Here is a 17,261-nt window from a genome sequence, read left to right as displayed (position 1 = left end):
CAGTTTGCTTGGTGAGAAAAGATCAGGAAAACTGCAACCTCTATTTAAATAAACAAAACCCCATGCTTTCTCCATACAACAATAAACAGCATGATCATCACAGAAGCCCTCAGTTTGCACAGAAATGCAAAGATTTTACAGTGAGAGGAAATAACGAGACAGATGGGTTGCATCAGAACCATCAACATCCTAGAAGTTAGGTCTGAGGTCTTTTCCTTCTTAAGGGAAAGAATAAGGCTCTGCTGTAGATTTTTATTGTATTCAGATCATCAGAATATTAATTAGGTCAATGAATAAACAATGCTCAAATAATTAAGTTAATTTGTGTATCACCATTTTAGATCAGACTTAACAGTCAAGTGAGGCAAATTCCTACTCTACGCATTACTATGAAACACACCATTCTAGTTTACAAATTGAGAAAATATTGCCTTCATTAAAATTTGCAAAAATAACTGAAAATACTGATCAAACATTAAGTTAGAAATAAACATTCTACTTTTTATTTAATAGAATCAGCATAGCAATTTGGCACAACAAATCTCCACAGGGTGGATTCCATTATGTCCATTTATATTCCATATAAAATACTTTCTCTCCATCCACTCTCAATGGACTTTCCCTTCATGATAAGTAGCTGTAGCTAGTGAGTCAGTAGAATAAATCCTACTTCTTTTTTATACTGTAAAAGATCAGAAAGGCTAAATTTCAAGTACTAGAAACAGATGAGAAAAATATTTTCAGTCATTCATACAATTCTTGACTTAGAGAAACAAAAGGTCAGCAATTTTGCAAACTCAAGCTGCTCAAATATTTGCTGACTGTAACTTGTAGAATTATTTATGACAGGAAATAATAAAGTTTACCTGCTTTCTTAAAGAGTCATTCACATCCCTCAAGCTGTCATATGACGACTTCAGCCTCCTGTTTTCTTTAGTTATTTCTCGCAAGGCTTCTGTCAGCTGCTTAACTTCTGCCTCATGTTGCTGTAGAAATATCAAATTTAAGAACATGTTTTAAAAGAGATTATTCAAGAAACAAAAAGTTCCAGTTTTGTGCTAAAAGAGTTGGACAAACTTTCTAATATGAATTTCTTCATGTCCAAATTTACATGTTTAGTCAGCAGGGAGAAAAACAAGCTCTGTACTGCCTATTAAGAAGGATCTATACAGAAACTGAGAGCAACATACACAGTCTATAGCTCCTACTGCTGCCTATTCTACCCAGACCTACTATATACATGTATGTTTCTCAAACATTTCAGATGTGGAAAGTGTTTATGAACTAAAATAAATGACAAAGCTTTTACTTACAGCTTGCTCTTCCAAATATTTACAAAGAGTTGTGACTGTGTTTTGGGGCTTACCCTGAATCACACAGAGAAACTAATCCTATGCCTTGTTGAGAGGTTTACGACACAAACATATGAATTATAAAATATAATCTACATATTTACTGTCATTCAACTCTTACTCCTTAAGTTTCTTTTATATTTAATCCTCTCTGGACCTTCGATTTAAGTACCTCAGATTTGGTAAAATAGCAAGGTTTTATTTTACTGGAAATATTCTAGCTTCCATTTCCCTCCTTCCATGAATTCACTCTTCTTCACTACTTTTCCTTTCCACACCCCCAAAGTTAGGCTGGTCTTCCTCCAAAAGTTTTGAGTCTTTGTTTGGTAGTACCCTCTGCAATAGGTGTTATGTCAGAAGATCTCAATGTGTCTTAAACCATTCCCAAGGAAATCCACTGCAACTACAGTTAAAGCAAAGATACTCATTTAACTTACACACAATTACAGATAGACCACATTTTTCCTCTAATATTGCTTACATAGCTTTCACTATTTTACAAAAAAAATTACCTCCTTTTTCTAACTGGTAACTGTAAAATGTACTACATATCAGACAAGTAAATGCACCATTCTGAAACAGAAGTCATACAAAAACTCTAGCAATATTGTTCAGTACTTTTTATTTAAATCTTTCCTTTGGGGATTTCAAGGACTTCAACGAAATAAGCAAGATTTCCAGCAAACATGTTATGGCTTAAGATAACTACAAATTAGTTCAAGTGCATATAGAGCAATAACTATCATTAATTATTTCACCTCTTTTAGAACTGCAATTTTTGTGTGAACTTCTTCCTCAACACCTCTTATTTTAGCCAAAGCTGCTTCATGTTGAAAAAACAATGTTTCTTGTTCTGTTAGAGAACGCTCTCGTTTCTGCAGCTGCAGAGCATACTCCTGCTGTGCTGAACTTTCTCTCTGTATCAAGAAAAAAAAGTTAAGCTCCTTTAAAACCCATGTGAAGTGCTCCCAAATTATGCTGAATTTAAAATTTTGTCCCAGAGATATGTTTAGCTCTTTGTGAAATTATAGTTACACAAGAGCTTATTAATACAAAGTATCCTGGCAGTCACCTCTGTTCAGTTTCCTCCCACATTAACCCAAAGACCTCCATGTGCATTGGAATTGCTCAGCCTCCCAAAATGCAAAATTCAACCCTACATTTTTGCTCCAGAAAATTAAACTTTGGCTTTTGTTTCTAAAATATTTGGATAATGGTATTAACTGTAAGACAGAACAGAGTCTGATGTGACTATGCTGAACACTAGATTAATGATATTGTTTCTTCAACTAGCGAGAAGCATCCCTGAAAAAGCGGTGAAGAAAAAAGATAAAAAATTATTTTTATCTCATATATTGGAAAAGACAATTATTGCAGGGAATCCAGCAGAAGCTTAGGAACTGTTACAGAGTAAAACCATATAGGAGGTTCTTCTATTAGTAGCCTAAACCTGGAGATAAGCTGGTGGGATTTGGAGGAGGCCATGAAGGCAGCACTTTGGAATGCCTAGAGTCAGGAGAAGAGTTTCAGATGTTCTCAAGAGAAGCAATGGCTGTGAGTGCTTCCCTCCACACACACAGTGTGTCAGGAGACAGTCTTGGATGTAGAAACACTGGGTTCCAGCTCCCTCAAGCTGAATCTGCCCACCTACCCATCTACCTGGTCTACCCAAAATTCAAGTCAAAGCATCATTACTGAATCACTGAATTAATCTAGGGGAAGAGGAAGATAGAGAAACAGATTTAGAATATAAGTAACTGTGATTAATACAAAGTAGTAGTAAAAAATAATAGCTTATATATAAGTAAGTCTTACTATATAAGTAATTTCCAATTTCTTTCTCAAAAGTGAGAATATTCATAGCAATATTCAACAAAAATTTGAAGGTGATTCCAGTTCCTACCTGGAGCTTCTGATGTATGACAAATAATTCATCATAAATTTGACTGATGTGAGGTGGTATTAAACCTTGCCTATTGCATGCCTGAGCACCAGTTCCATGCACAATTTTCTTTAACAAACCATGGTTGATAATTTGGTCTGTATTTTCTTGAGTATTTGCAGCCAAATGAGATGGTAAAGTGAGGCCTGTGGACAGGATAAAAAATGCATTTTACATTAAAAAACCAGACCTAGCTAAATATTGATATGATTATTGTACTAAACCAGTAAAAATGTGTTCTAGGAATTCAGAGTTACAAGTACAGAGAGAGATGTATCAAAATGTGAAAGTAATCTAAAGAATTACAGAGATTTGATCCAAGTTCTTGTTCCATGATTTATTCAAACTGACCAAGAATCAACAGTTTTTTATGTAAAACTATGCCCTCCACTGCAATATAGAAATCCCAGAGATATCTGTATGGAATCTGTACACAGACTGAATCATGTCACCAAAATCTCCTATAATTTTTGTAAGGGCTTCAGGTAAGTGATCTGCTGCTGATTAGACCTTAGGGTGACATCTAAGTAAACAGGACAAGACTTAAGAAACTACTGGATGCCACATGAGAAAATAACATTAGTATTGCTTCAAGTATGCCTGAACCTCCTAAAATAATTCTAAAGAAAGTACTCATGTGAAAGATAAAATCCCCACATTAAAATACATTTTAGGTGACTAGTGTATTTCTGAACTGAATAGAAATACATTTACTAGGAAGTTTTTAAAGTTACATGTTATACTTCACAGAGAGTTGTAAGAATGTATAAAATTAAATTTTTATTACCTGCTCCGGTGTATGTAGCGGTATTTTGAATTGCATCAGTTTCAGAGCAAATAATGCTGTCTTCTTCTATGTCTAGACCACTTGAACCACAAAAATAATCTTGCTCATCATCAAAACTAAAAGTACAAAAGAGCACTAACTTTAAATTACTCAATTCCTTTCTAACATGATACATAACAGAGACTGAAACAAGTCTGTATAAAAAGGCAAACATTGCTTAATGTGAGACTTTGATATTTTACTGATAACAAATAGCAGAATTAAATCATTTGGATGAAAGGCATTGTTACTCACAAATCTCAACCACAGAAATTACAGGTTGCTGACTTAAAAGTTGTTACAATAGCTAGGCTTTTCACGCTGTAAGCACATGTAAGTAACAGGTAAAACCAGCACTCTCCTCTTACCACAAACCACCAAATTCCCAGAGAACTAAAAATACAACTCCCCTTTTTAAGTTGTATTTTCCTAATTGGTGTAAATTAGCCCTTAAAAGAGATTTCCGGGCATTTGGAATTGAATTATCTCTAAATAAACATAAATCTGTTTATCAGTCTGGGATATTCACTTTCCTCCTCGTTAATTTTTTATCCCCTGGTTAAGTTCATGTCATTCCTGTATTCCCTTAGCAATTCCAACATACACAGATTAGATGAGAAAGTGAAACAATATTCCTCATCAAAATCAGCATCCTCATGGATCACATATATTAGCTACAAAGAGTTCTTTACTTAACAAGAAAACAGGAAGCTTAAAGCAACTTTTACACTGTCCAAATACATCTGTTTTATCTCTGCTTTTATGAGGAAAAAAAAATAAAGGAGAAATAAAAACATCTCCTACCAATCACAGTTTTTCCAACTTTTCTGGAAATCACTAGATCTGATGCTCTTCTCTCTTCCAGCTTCTGTAAATTCTGACTCTAAGGAACAATTTGATAAAGAAATAGTTATATTTTTCAGTGAGCTGTCAGTGCCACCTGAAATATATAAAATTGCAACAATTTTATTTCACATTTGAGAAGCTGACATTAAGAAATCAATAAGGACTTATTAGAAGGACTTGCCATGTAGTCCATGTAGGTTTAAGAACCAAAACCACCATTGATGCAGCCCAATGAATTATGAACTTAATTACAACAGCTTAAGGCATAGTAAGAATTATTTAGCTTTCACATGATTTGTCTTTCTGAAATTTTAGAGCTTGTCTGCCTATAGAAATTTTTCTGTCACTGAAATCTGACAAATAACCAGCTGTCTCCATGCTTCAGTTTCTGAAAGATACCAAATGCGTTCTAGATATTAAACATTTATGTATCTTTAAATTAAAGCTAAACACATGCATTATGAAGTAAACTGCTACAACTAACTCAAGCAGGACTTAAAGACAAACAGGCTGTGAACCATTGCTCCAAAACATCCTTTGCACTCTTTACTTGTCATAATTCCCAGGTTGGCTCCTAGGTATCACAACGCCCTGATCAAGATTACCTATCTATTTAAAATGAGAAAATACAAAACTAAATAAATTTGGGAACAATGCAGCTTTAGTATATGTTTTCCCTGTAAAAGATATCAAAGCACCATTGCTTGATATTACCTTTGTAAACTAGGGAGCTTCTGCTTTTACATTTGGTATGCAATGCTCCTGAGAGGCAATCCTATAAGAAAGCACAAAACCATTGCAGTCTAGTCAGAGTTTTCATGGGAAAAGTAAGTTACAACTCACTGGTTTGATGGTTAAACTGTCACACTTTGTGAAATGATTCTTACTACATACTACTGGCTTTCAAAAGGGAGAGGGTTTTCTAAATACATAAATGTAAATGGTTCTCATATCAACATAAAGAAGCAAATATATTCTCTACAGTCTAATAACAAAATACTTATGGTGTTCTATGTTAAAATATTTGAGAAACTATTAAGCACTATGAAGACAGTAACACAAAGGCATGAAAGTAGAATTAGGTAATAATGGAAACAGTGCCATCTACCTTCATATCTAGGCTTTTTATGCCAAAGTTTCTTGCTCTTCTTTTTCTTACTAATTTATAAGTGCATACTAAAAAAGTGAATGACAGATATTTTAGGCTACAGCCAAAATCAATTAAATGTATATTACAAAATATCAGACTCAAGGCAGCTCTCATGTTCTTACATGTTTCACTGCATCTCTCTGCTATGTTATAGATCAAGTGATCAACTACTGTATTTTCCTACCCTTGAATGACCACTTTTTAATGAAATAACAAAACACACAAACACATGTAACATTTCTTCCTTGCAAGCATTAAGGTCTCAGTAAGCATCTTCTAAAAATAAGTTTTTAAAATTACTTTTCTTTAAAGTACAGTTCTGTAATTCAAAGCAGAATATTCCCCAAGAAAAATTCCCCAGAGAATCTAGATCAAATGCTATTCAAGTTGCAAATCCTTCAGCAGGAACTAGGGGCACATACAGCCTGATTTTAGATCAAAATCTTCACATCACATTTGAGATGGCTCCTGATCCTAAACTGGCATGATACTAAGAAAAAAAAGGCTGGGTTTTGTATTCATTGATGGTTCCCAGGACTAACTCAGTATCCCAACCCAACTACTTACCTAACTCAATTTCAATCTCCCCAGTCTTTGGTTGCCTGTGGGTATTTTTCCACTATATTACTTCCCCTTGCAGCATGAGTCTGAGCACTTAAGGCCTTTTATCCCCCAGACACACCGGAAGCATTTAACCCAGGGAATACAGATGCACAAAAACAGCAGCAAAAATTTGTTTCACTGAAAGATAAGCAAAATTCAGGCAAAATAAAGGTGCCTGGCCAGCATGTATTCCTTCTACTGAATATCAAAGGCTTCTGAAACACCATCATGGGGGAAGGGTCTTTGCTGCTGAATTTTTAGGTAGATCAGTTTCGACTTGTCAGCACAAGTAATAAAAAGAACGGAACCACAACACAGTTCCTTCATTCATCTGAGTGCAAAGAATCCAGCCTTCTCCGGTGTAAAATAAAACCGCCATACCTTGGCAAGGGACTGATACCCACCAAAATTACCGTCTGGTCACTGCAGCAGTCTCTAATAAACCATGGGTTTGATTCCTGATTGACTAGGTATGGAACAATTTCCCGCTCTCTAACAACAGAGCTAATCACTAAGGTAAACAAAGAAAACCCAAAAAACAACAACAACAAAAAATCACAACACATCTAATGCATTCTAAGTAAGGCTGTCAATTACTTGGGCAATAAAAAAAAAAAGATAACTCATTTTTCTTATTATTTATATTTCATACAAGGTTAATATACTCCCAAGAAGATTCACATATTTTCTCACTCAACTGGCAGGGACTAGGTCTTAGGCAAAAACTGCACAGCTAAACTGTGTCTTGGTACCGCATAGAATCTAGAATTGCAATTTTCAGCGAACCGTCCTGCTCAGACACAGGCGACTCTTCAGCACCTGGGCTCTAAGGCAACCACTGCGCGGGGTCAGGGATAGGAGCAGCAGGAGCCCGTAAGGTCCTCAGCTCTGTTCAAACCCCACTTTGGTCCCGCACTGCGTACGCGGCAGCACGGCGCTCACAATGGACCCCGAGGCAGCGGACAGGCCCCCCACCCTCCATCTCTCCGAACGCTCCAGGGACGCGGCGAGGAAGAAATGGCTTTTCTGTGCCGCCTCCTCCTCCCCGCGGGCCGCCCGCCCCGGCCCCGTCTCACCCCCGCGGGCCCCTGCGGGCAGCGCCGCTGCAGCGCCGGGGCGGAGCGGCCGGGCCCGGGGCCCGCCATGGCGGCACCGCCGCGCTCGAACCAACCGCCAGGAGCCGCGCAGGCGCACTCGGTACCACGGGCAGTGCCGGCCCGGGCAGGGGGAGCCGCCGCCATGGGCCTGGCGGGGCGGGCACACAGCATCGTCATCACCATCATCATCAAACACAGCGCTCCTCCTCACCCCGGCACAGCGCGTCCGACCCACGACCGAACAGCACCCTGGCAACTGGACCATTCAGTGCCAGCCTCTTAACAGCTCCAGCGACGGTGATCCCAACGCAGGCCTGGGTCCCTCATTCCAAGGCCAATCAGCCTTTCTGGGAAGAAATTGCTCCTGCTGCCCTCCCAAAACCTGCCCTCGGTAAGTCTGTGACCTGTTGTCTTGTCGCTGGTTGCCTGGGAGAAGAGGCCGAACCAGCCCCAGCTCCAGGCACCTGAGTGGGTGTAGAGAGGGGTACAGTCCCCGAGGACACCTGAAGACATATTACTGCCATCCTTTAAAAATAAATAAATAACCCCCCAAAGAAAGCAAATCTAAATGTGTATTGCCCATAGCAGAGGTATGGACTGTAAGTTTAAATACACCCTGCATTTACCCATGCATACTCACTCTTGACAGGCAAAGTGGTAAAAGTACAAGCACGCTGGAGTACACAAGCTGGAGCCTGCAGCAAGGTCAGAGAAGTTGGCCACAGCTAATAAACACTGAACAGAGTCAGAAGGTTATACTTAATGTATGTCAGGTAAAATCCCAGTGTTAACTAGATGTTTTTCATTAAGCCAAGTGCCTTAAAAATAGTTTAAGTAAAAAAAAGTTGGCATATTGCTCTTGCACAGCATTGATCAATCATTTAAAAACTATGCAGACAGAACAAAGCAACATCTACCTGGCTCAGCCTGCTTTCTGCACGCTGCAATACCTATTAACTTTCAAGAGCTTTCAGTGCACTGTCCAGCAATTTGCATCTATCATCTGCACATTCAAAAGAGCTTCATGAGAGCAAGAACCAAGTTATGCAAGTCATCTTCTTTTAAACAAACCAAAGTAAAGACAAGACATTTATTTTAACAAGACTAGGATTTAATTTTTAAAATTTGACACTTAATACAAATATGTCAGGATAACACAAATACACCTGAAATATGCCAGTGCCTGAACTTTATTTACCATGCAAAAAATCAATTAGAACACATAAAAAATTCAACTATAGCCTGTAATTTTACATTTATACATCAGAAGTGTCCATTTTAAGAAGTTGAAATAATTAGTCAATAACATCTAAGTACTGATTTATACTGCAAAAACATCTGTATACTCAAAGAAATAATTCTATATTTGCCCACAGTCTGTAATGACAATTCTTCCATTTACTAGCCCTTTAGGAGAACCAAAGGATTCGATCTTTTTCACAACATCCATTCCATCTTTCACAAACCCAAATACCACATGCTTGAAGTCCAAGTGTTCTGCTTTTTTAAGTGTTATGAAGAACTGAGAATTATTTGTATCCCTGCCCTTATTTGCCATTGACAACAATCCAGGACCGGTGTGTTTCACTATGAAATTCTCATCTTCAAATGCTGTTCCATAAATCGACCGTCCACCTGTTCCATCATGGTTAGTTATATCTCCTCCCTAAAAAAAAAAACAAAACAAACAACCAGACAGCATTAACTGACAAGTTCCAAAACACAACCTAAAAGTTGTACTTCTTTTTAACAGTAAAGACTTTGTTGTGGAAGAACTCATTTTTACAAGTATCAGTATCTCCTTAGATGTAGGGCTTCCCAGCTTCAGCAGGTTTGTTTGTGGTAAGGGAAGCAGTAGTAGAAGGTGGATCCCTTGTTTATTCTGAACGCAGAACCTCCTGCTCTCCACAGTGACATTCCTCTAGGCCTGTCATTCCTGCTGCCTGCATCACTTGGCCCTGGAAGCTGCCTGGACCTGCATTATCTCCTTGAAGGTCGTTGCTTAGTCCCTGCAGGCACAGAATTCATCACCTGACAAAGGTTAACAAAGCAGTGACCAATAATTCCATACAACTTTGCCATGCAACTGGTTGAGCAGCATGGTGTGTGTCTTATCTTTCTGGAAGGTAGCAAACTCCTGATAAATTTGAGCATACACATAAAGGTGACAGTGCAAATTGTACAGCCTTAGTTCTCATTCAAGAGCTTCTCACTGTACCTCAAGAAAGTTCAGGCAAAGCAGAGCAAACATTTAATCACATTTAATCTTCTACCACATTTAATGTGATAGAAGTTCACTTTGTCAAGGCACACGTGGTACGGTTAACTGTTTTAAAATAGTGTCTGCTCCTTTCTAGAATGCAGAATACCCTGAAATAAGCTTAAATCCTAAATTAGTTTGTCAGAAAGGCACAAAGGTTTAACAAAAGAAGCATTAAGTGCATACTTCACACCCATGTAAATAGCTAATCAAAAGAAAGACTAATATTTTATTCTGGTGAAAGCCATTAATATACTATGACAGAATGGTTTACATTGGAAAGGACCTTTAAGATCATCTAGAACTTCCCTGCCATGGGCAGGGACACCTAGAACTAGGATCAGGCTGCTCAGAGCTCCATCCAGCCTGGCCTAGAACACTGACAGGGACAGGGCATCTACAACTTCTCTGGGCAACTTGTTCCAGTGTCCCACCACCCTCACAACAAACAACTTTCTCCAAACATCTAGTCTAAACCTGCTCTCTTTTACCTAGAAACCATTCCCCCCATGTCCTGTGACTACATGCTCTTGTAAAATGTTTCCCTCCTTCATCTTTGTAGGCTCCCTTCAGGCTCTGGAATGACACCATTAAATTATCCTTAAGCTTTCTCTTTTCCAGGCTGAACAAATTTAGTTCTCTTAGCCTTTCCTCATAGGACCAGTGCTCCATCCTTCTTAAAAGGCTTGGCTTTCCTCTGGACTCACTCCAACAGGCTGATGTCCTTATAATTACTTTTGTATATTATTTTCCTGTACTACTGTATACATCTGGGCTTGTAGAAAGTTATCTACGTGCCTCATCTTCAGGGATGTAGTGATATGCAGATCATTAGCATAGCATGTACTGATGTTGGTTCATTCTGCCTGTTCCAAGTAACCAAATGAACTATTGATGAGAATTTTAAGAACGGTCTATCTGAGCTATTATCAATCTCCCAAGCCTTCAGCATTTTTGAAGAGCTTGCCAGTGCTACTGAATGCACACAGAGGTTTAAAACCAACACTCTACCAGGGGTTACAGATATACTGCAGGCTGATGCTCTCTGCACAAAACAATGTTTTAGTAAACAGGCCACTGCATGGTCATTGGATCTAGAAGACTTGTTTTAGATTGAAACCTAACATCTGTGATACTTAAAACGTCAGTTTCAAAATGCATGTTATCTGAAATATAAAGTGTATTTTAAAGTCCAAGAGAAGACTGGAAAGTAAGTGTTCTTAACAGGTGAGCATACAGAAGTTCTTCTCTGGACAGAGAAGGATGAATGGTAGTTCTGGGAACAACTACTTTCCTTGGTGTTCCTGTTCAGCAACAGGCCCCTTGTCCATTTTAAGAGGACTCTACCTCCCTCAATTTTTTTTTTCTTTCACCTTGTTGTGACAGTACTAGCAAACACTGAAACATGAGGCCACTGGTAGGCACAGGTGAAAAGCATCTTAGGGTAGCATGTGCTGCTTGCACCATTTCTTATCTCCTTGTAGGGAAAGGACAGATGAGACTATCCTGCACAGTGGATCCATAATAGCTGCCAACAAGAACGTGCTATTCTATATAAGTCATTTTTTGAAGGGCCATTGTTATTCAAGATGCATCTCATTCTCTCAGTGAAGTCTTCCTTTTATCCTTACCTGACACACAAAGTCTGTGACTATTCTGTGAAAGCGGGAGTTCTTGAATCCAAATCCTTTCTCTCCTGTGCACAGGGCTCTGAAGTTTTCAGCAGTTCGAGGTACAATATTTGCAAACAGCTCCATGGTTATGTGCCCTAAAGGTTCATCATCAGCAGAAACTTCAAAATACACAACAGGGTTGGTGTCCTTTGACAGTCCTGCTGCCAGGGACAAGTGCCCCTTCTGTAGTTCCGATAAGCTTCGCTGGCATTCTTCAAACATCTTCTTGAAAGAATTGGCCATTTCTTGGCTTTTAAATCTGACTGCAAATTGTTCTACTTTTACTTCACCATCTGAAAATAAATCCAAGAAGGCCTGTTTAGTTTCATCTTGTAATAGTCAACAGGGAAAAACAAAACAAACTATAGACGACCTAGAAAAAACAAAGACCACCTGAAAAAACTCACCAGCATAATCTGTGGCTGTCCAAATGAAAGCATTGTTTGATGTATCAGAGGGCACTAAGTTCATTTCTTTGGTGATAACATGGTTTGCACAGACTTTAAGAACTTGGTCTCTTCTCATTAGGACTCTGTAGTATTTCTTCTGTGTATGGAAGAGAATTTTGATCTCTCCAACACCACGCTCCTTCCACTGAGTAACATCCCTGTCCCATCTGTAAAGTTTTGCCCTCTCCTTGAAGAGAATTTCTTCATCTTCTTCTCCAGATTTTACCTCCACCTAAAAAACAGCACAGTAGACTAAGAACCTGCCATTTGCTACAAAGACATTAAATAGTTATTACATATACTTCTGAAGATTCTGACATATTACAGTGGAAAATTATTCAGTGTGTTCTTTTCACCGACACACCATTCATCACACCAAAACAGGTAAAACATTTTCAGAATTTAAGAGCCCAACAAATTCCACTGTTTGAGAGCAATTACAGCACTGCAATCCCCCTTCACCATGCTACATGTAGTTGTGGTGGGTGTCTGTTGGTTTTGCTTTGGGAGTGGGATTTTCTTTATGGCTTATGTTTGTTTTTTTCTTTTAACAAAAACCCATGACTTTATCAAGTGTTCTGGCAAGTTTCCCAAGTTTCAGGTTTGCTGAATGATGTGCACACTGAGAAGTGAAGATCAAGTACTGTTACAATTCCCAGAGTTGTCTTTAGCACATTGTTAAAGAATTTGACATCTGCATTTGAACAGAATAAACACCAAATATACAAAACTTCAGCCTGACAGACGTATCTCCACCTCACTTATATATGCAGTTACTAGCCTCTCTCGCCACTTTATTTAGCAATTCTCCAAAGATATGAACACTTGAGAATACTGAAGAAATGTGTGACAAAATACTGTTTGTGAAACCAAAAAAAGGAAGCAGAGAAGCATGATAGAAGTCATAATGTGACACACAAATGAGAAAAGGCACACCAAATTTTCAAGAAGGAAGTTGAAGGCATGTTACAAAACAGATCAGACCAGCTGTTCAAACTGAAGGACACCACAGTTTCTTTGTACTCTATTTGCCTTGCTCAATAATTGTACTAATCTATAGTTAAATTTTATTATTTATAGAAAGGTCAGAGAATATGAAGATATCATCAAAAGAGTCTGAAATAGTTACCAGGCTAAAAACCAAATCAAGACTTGAATAACTGTCAATTCTCAGTAAGTTACAAGGCTACCTTCAAAGCTGAAGTTTGTCCTACTTCTTGAAAAACCATTTATTTTCAAACTAAAAAAGTTAGTTCCCTTAGCCTTCAGGTGATGTTAATTGTACATCTTTTTTCTTAGTGATTCTAGGAATCTCTTGCCTAGCTTAAAGATTCTTAGTTGGCATAGCTTTCACAGAACTGAATCTACAGGTCACTGATACAAAGCCACAGCTGAGTTGTATAAGCACTAGCAGTTATTCAGTTCCCCCTTCCTGATTTTCAGCTATGCTATACAAATGGTTTAGCTTTTATGAGCTATGTGTACAAATCTGCATCCTCATCAACTCTCAGTCAAGTTACAATGCAATCACTTGAAGATTTTAACTGAGGCACCAGACACCTCCCCAGGGCTATGCTGTACTAGGATTTAAAACAACAGGTGCTTCAACATAGTGTAAAACATGCAGAACAAGGCACAACAACATTGAAAGCAAAGCTAGCTAAGCAAAACATTTTAAAGCTTGCTATGTTAGCAGAGATAGTTATCTTAATTGTTGTTTTATATTCCAGAAATCATCTTACCTCTGGTAAGGACACAATTGGCTCAAAGTGGATATCATCACTATGTACTACCTCATCATCACTACCACCTTCATCTTCATCTGCTTTACGGGTTGTATCTCCAAACACAGTTGCTCCTGTATTTGCCCATTTGAAGTTTTTATCTACAATTAAGAGAGTGACATTTTAAAATTAATGTAGTTTTTTTTCTTTCTGACAAAAACTTGCAAAAAATTGTTGTTTCTAATGATCAGCAGACATTTTGTGCACAAAAGGTATATTGTATGAAGCAAAAGTCCAGCTGAGGTTTGTCTCAAACTAGATGAACTCACCTTTTGAGCCAAAAGCAAAGTCTTCAGAACTTTTGGATGCCAGATCTGCAAATGACAGGCCTGCGGTATTGCCAAAACCAAATGAGATGATTCTGTTTTCTATCAAATAAAAAGGAGAAAGTCAAAGATTTTTCTCTACCTTCTTAAAGAAAATGCATTTATGTAGTCACAAGAATAAACTGGAGAACTGACTAGAGCATTTTTTCCTTCCAATAAATTTAAAGTTTGAATGACACTTGTCATAATGACCATCTATTATGGTTTGAAAAATGGGCCCAAGACTCTGAGTTTCAGCATACTACTTATATGCCAATCCACAGAGCTCATGTGGTATTTAACAGTAAGCTAATGGAAGTCCATCATATTTAAATTACACAATAGACACTAGCATTGTTTTGTTGTAGCAAAATTCAACTCAAAATTTGATATATACACATTTTTGCCAGACTAGTACCTATATTTCTAATTCAGTATTGGTACTACTCCCCATGACAGCAACTATGCTTGGTAAACTGATCCACAGAAAAGCATAGTTTCCTACAAAAAAACCTCAGCATATACCCCTGACCTTACCTTGTGTTGACTCTGAACCATCTGAATCACTCTTTTTAGTTGACAAATCTACAGGTTTGTCTTCAGCTCGTGATAAGGTCTGTGATACTTGCACAGTTTCTGTGGTGGAATGTGATTCTTCACTGCTGGTACCTGACTGGGCAAGTTCTGTCACCTCATCATTTGATGGAATGGGTATTTCTTCCTTACTGGTAGAGACTAAGTCACTTGAGCTTGCAACTTCATTCTCCTGCAATTAATCAAAAAAGTAATGTAATAGGTAAAGAAGTTAGAAGACCTTGGGATTGAAACCTCCTCCCCATGAGTCTAAGAACAGTCCTTACAGAAAAATAAAGAACACCAAGAAAAATTGCTGCAAGCTTTCTGAAGTTTTTCATTACTGTTAACACATAAGGATGTTAACTTGACAAGAGACTAAAGTATCTTTGAAGTAGTCTGTTTTCAAAACAATATTATTATTTCCTGAAATCAAATCTCCTGCGTTGGCATACACTTGAGGCACTGCTAGAAAAAACTCAATTTTTCCCCACTGGATGTTTTAGTTGTAGAACTGTACTGTCTCACACATACATGAAGTAATTGTACAAGTTTAGTAACAAGAAGTTCAGTAAAGTTTTAGCTCTTACTTTCATTTCTTGAATTTTAGCTTCTGACTTTAAGTTTTCCAGACTGTCACCCTCAGTATCAGTACTGACACCACAAACAGATGCAGAAGGAACCTGCAGAGCTTTTGTTCCATCTTTCTCCTCAGGAGCTGGTTTCTTTTCCAAAGTAGCAGCACATTCTCTTTCATTGTTAAATTCACTCTTCTTTGCAAGGCCTGCTGTAAAAAATCAATGGAAAATAGCTGTGAAGGTAGCTACATACTGAAATAATTTTTAGCCCTGACATTATAAATTGTAATAATATCTGGCTCATAATAGCCACATCAACTTGAAGACAGACTTCATGAGTTTCACAGACAGCAGCATTACTGTTTAAATAGTGGAAGGGAAGACTAACCTAACCTGGGGTAACTAGAATTGAAAATACATAATCTGTGGGTTTTTACTGCTATCAGGGAATTTCCATGCAACGATGAAGAATTTCATTATGCAGCTGCCACTACTACTAACTTCCTTCAGTATCTTCTAATATTTCAGATGGATTAATTCCCTCTAGCACATATCCTCAAAGAAACCCCAAACTTGACTTCTAGAAGTACCTACCTTCAAGTTATGTAACACTGAAGTCAGAGACAGTCAGACACACATAAGCAAGTTGCCTACACCTGTACTTTTAGTATAGAGACCAAACAGCATTTTTAAAATTGAACATTAACTCAAAAGTTTCGATTGAGTAACTGCAGAAGTAGCAAGTACTCAAAGATGTAGACAACTTTCTCTTGAGCAGTATCATGCCAAACTGAAGTTTTCAAGTTTTTCATATTCAGAAGGAACTCAAGATAGGAAGAGACTTTGATATTCTTATTTAGAGATCACCTGGATTGTACATTTCTCTTTCAGGTACCCCTTTACTGCTAGCCAGTAGCTTAATATACTGAGCTTAACTCTGTATGTTGAGATGCAGGCTTTCTGCACCCAGCACCTCTGCTTCTAGAAACCATCCCAGGAAATAAAAAATTAACCTCTGCCCATGTGTCCTTCAGATTCAGATTTTATGTCTAAGTACATGAAGTACAATAATGAAAATTTCTTAAGACATACCTTTCACAGGACCTTGCCCTTTCTTTTTCTCGTCTGAATCACTGGGGTAGAGTCTTCCATTAAGTTTCTTAACAGCTGTTTCGTAGTCTTCATCTTAAACACAGGAAAAAAGAGTAAGCTCTCAGGCACAGTCCAGGTCAGAGAAGTCTGCTGCGCCCTTCCAACTCACAAGGCTAGCAGGTATATGTCATTTTTGCTTATACTTTAAGAGTTACACAAATCAACAAGTCAGCTGTCACTTCTAGTTTTGCTTACATGTGCTCTAGAGTGTTATTAACGCTTCTTTTAAGCCTAGATTGCTACAGATACATGGCACAGGTTTTGCTTTTGGAAAACATTTCTTACTGAGTGATTTTATTAATACTATCACTGAACAGATTTGGGAAAGAAGATTGAAGATTTTTTACAAAAAAACTTGCAAGCTCAGGTACTTGTGGGAGGGGGCTTGTCTTCTCCCATTTTCTGTTGAATACAATGTTTCAGAAGTTCCATTTAAAATATTTGCTGCTGAATAAAATCAATCAATCAATCTTAATTACATGCAGTAAGGTTTGACATAAAGTAAGTTAACTAATAGTACTAGGAATTTGATTTAGAAGAAAAGTAACTTATTAGTACAGCACTTAAGAAAACCTAGACTGTTTTTTTTTTAATAAAAAATGCTTTTTTATTTGTCTCAAAATATTTACTAATGTAGGTCTCTTGCTCAAATACCTCTTACCTAACCAAAT

At 37.8% G+C, this 17,261-nt stretch overlaps 2 protein-coding genes across 3 annotated transcripts in view; both read right to left on the bottom strand.

Moving 5' to 3' along the window:
* CCDC138 (coiled-coil domain containing 138) overlaps positions 1-8,081 on the bottom strand; it is a 39,080-nt gene extending 30,999 nt beyond the window's left edge. The window contains exons 1-6 of the mRNA XM_054272328.1: positions 7,643-8,081; positions 4,925-5,060; positions 4,082-4,197; positions 3,256-3,440; positions 2,111-2,269; positions 867-986 (exon numbers count right to left, since the gene is read on the bottom strand). Of these exons, the coding sequence (XP_054128303.1) occupies positions 867-986; positions 2,111-2,269; positions 3,256-3,440; positions 4,082-4,197; positions 4,925-5,060; positions 7,643-8,081 (1,155 nt within the window). The remainder of the gene's footprint in view (positions 1-866; positions 987-2,110; positions 2,270-3,255; positions 3,441-4,081; positions 4,198-4,924; positions 5,061-7,642) is intronic.
* An 838-nt stretch (positions 8,082-8,919) lies between these two features.
* RGPD4 (RANBP2 like and GRIP domain containing 4) overlaps positions 8,920-17,261 on the bottom strand; it is a 33,381-nt gene continuing 25,039 nt past the window's right edge. Inside the window, exons 22-29 of one of the 2 annotated variants that reach the window (XM_054272285.1) lie at positions 16,531-16,623; positions 15,451-15,647; positions 14,825-15,053; positions 14,252-14,350; positions 13,941-14,083; positions 12,157-12,430; positions 11,708-12,042; positions 8,920-9,482 (exon numbers count right to left, since the gene is read on the bottom strand). In XM_054272285.1, coding sequence (XP_054128260.1) covers positions 9,177-9,482; positions 11,708-12,042; positions 12,157-12,430; positions 13,941-14,083; positions 14,252-14,350; positions 14,825-15,053; positions 15,451-15,647; positions 16,531-16,623 — 1,676 coding nt within the window. In that variant the 3' untranslated portion in view covers positions 8,920-9,176. The remainder of the gene's footprint in view (positions 9,483-11,707; positions 12,043-12,156; positions 12,431-13,940; positions 14,084-14,251; positions 14,351-14,824; positions 15,054-15,450; positions 15,648-16,530; positions 16,624-17,261) is intronic. The other variant, XM_054272286.1, reaches the window with a different exon arrangement.

The sequence above is a fragment of the Melozone crissalis genome, unplaced genomic scaffold, assembly GCF_028551555.1.
Source record: "Melozone crissalis strain CALT ecotype California unplaced genomic scaffold, PUWL_Pcris_2 ptg000013l_1, whole genome shotgun sequence".
Taxonomy (NCBI): Eukaryota; Metazoa; Chordata; class Aves; order Passeriformes; family Passerellidae; genus Melozone; species Melozone crissalis.
Note: the sequence above shows the minus strand (reverse complement) of the source record. Positions and strands in the feature narration are given on the sequence as shown.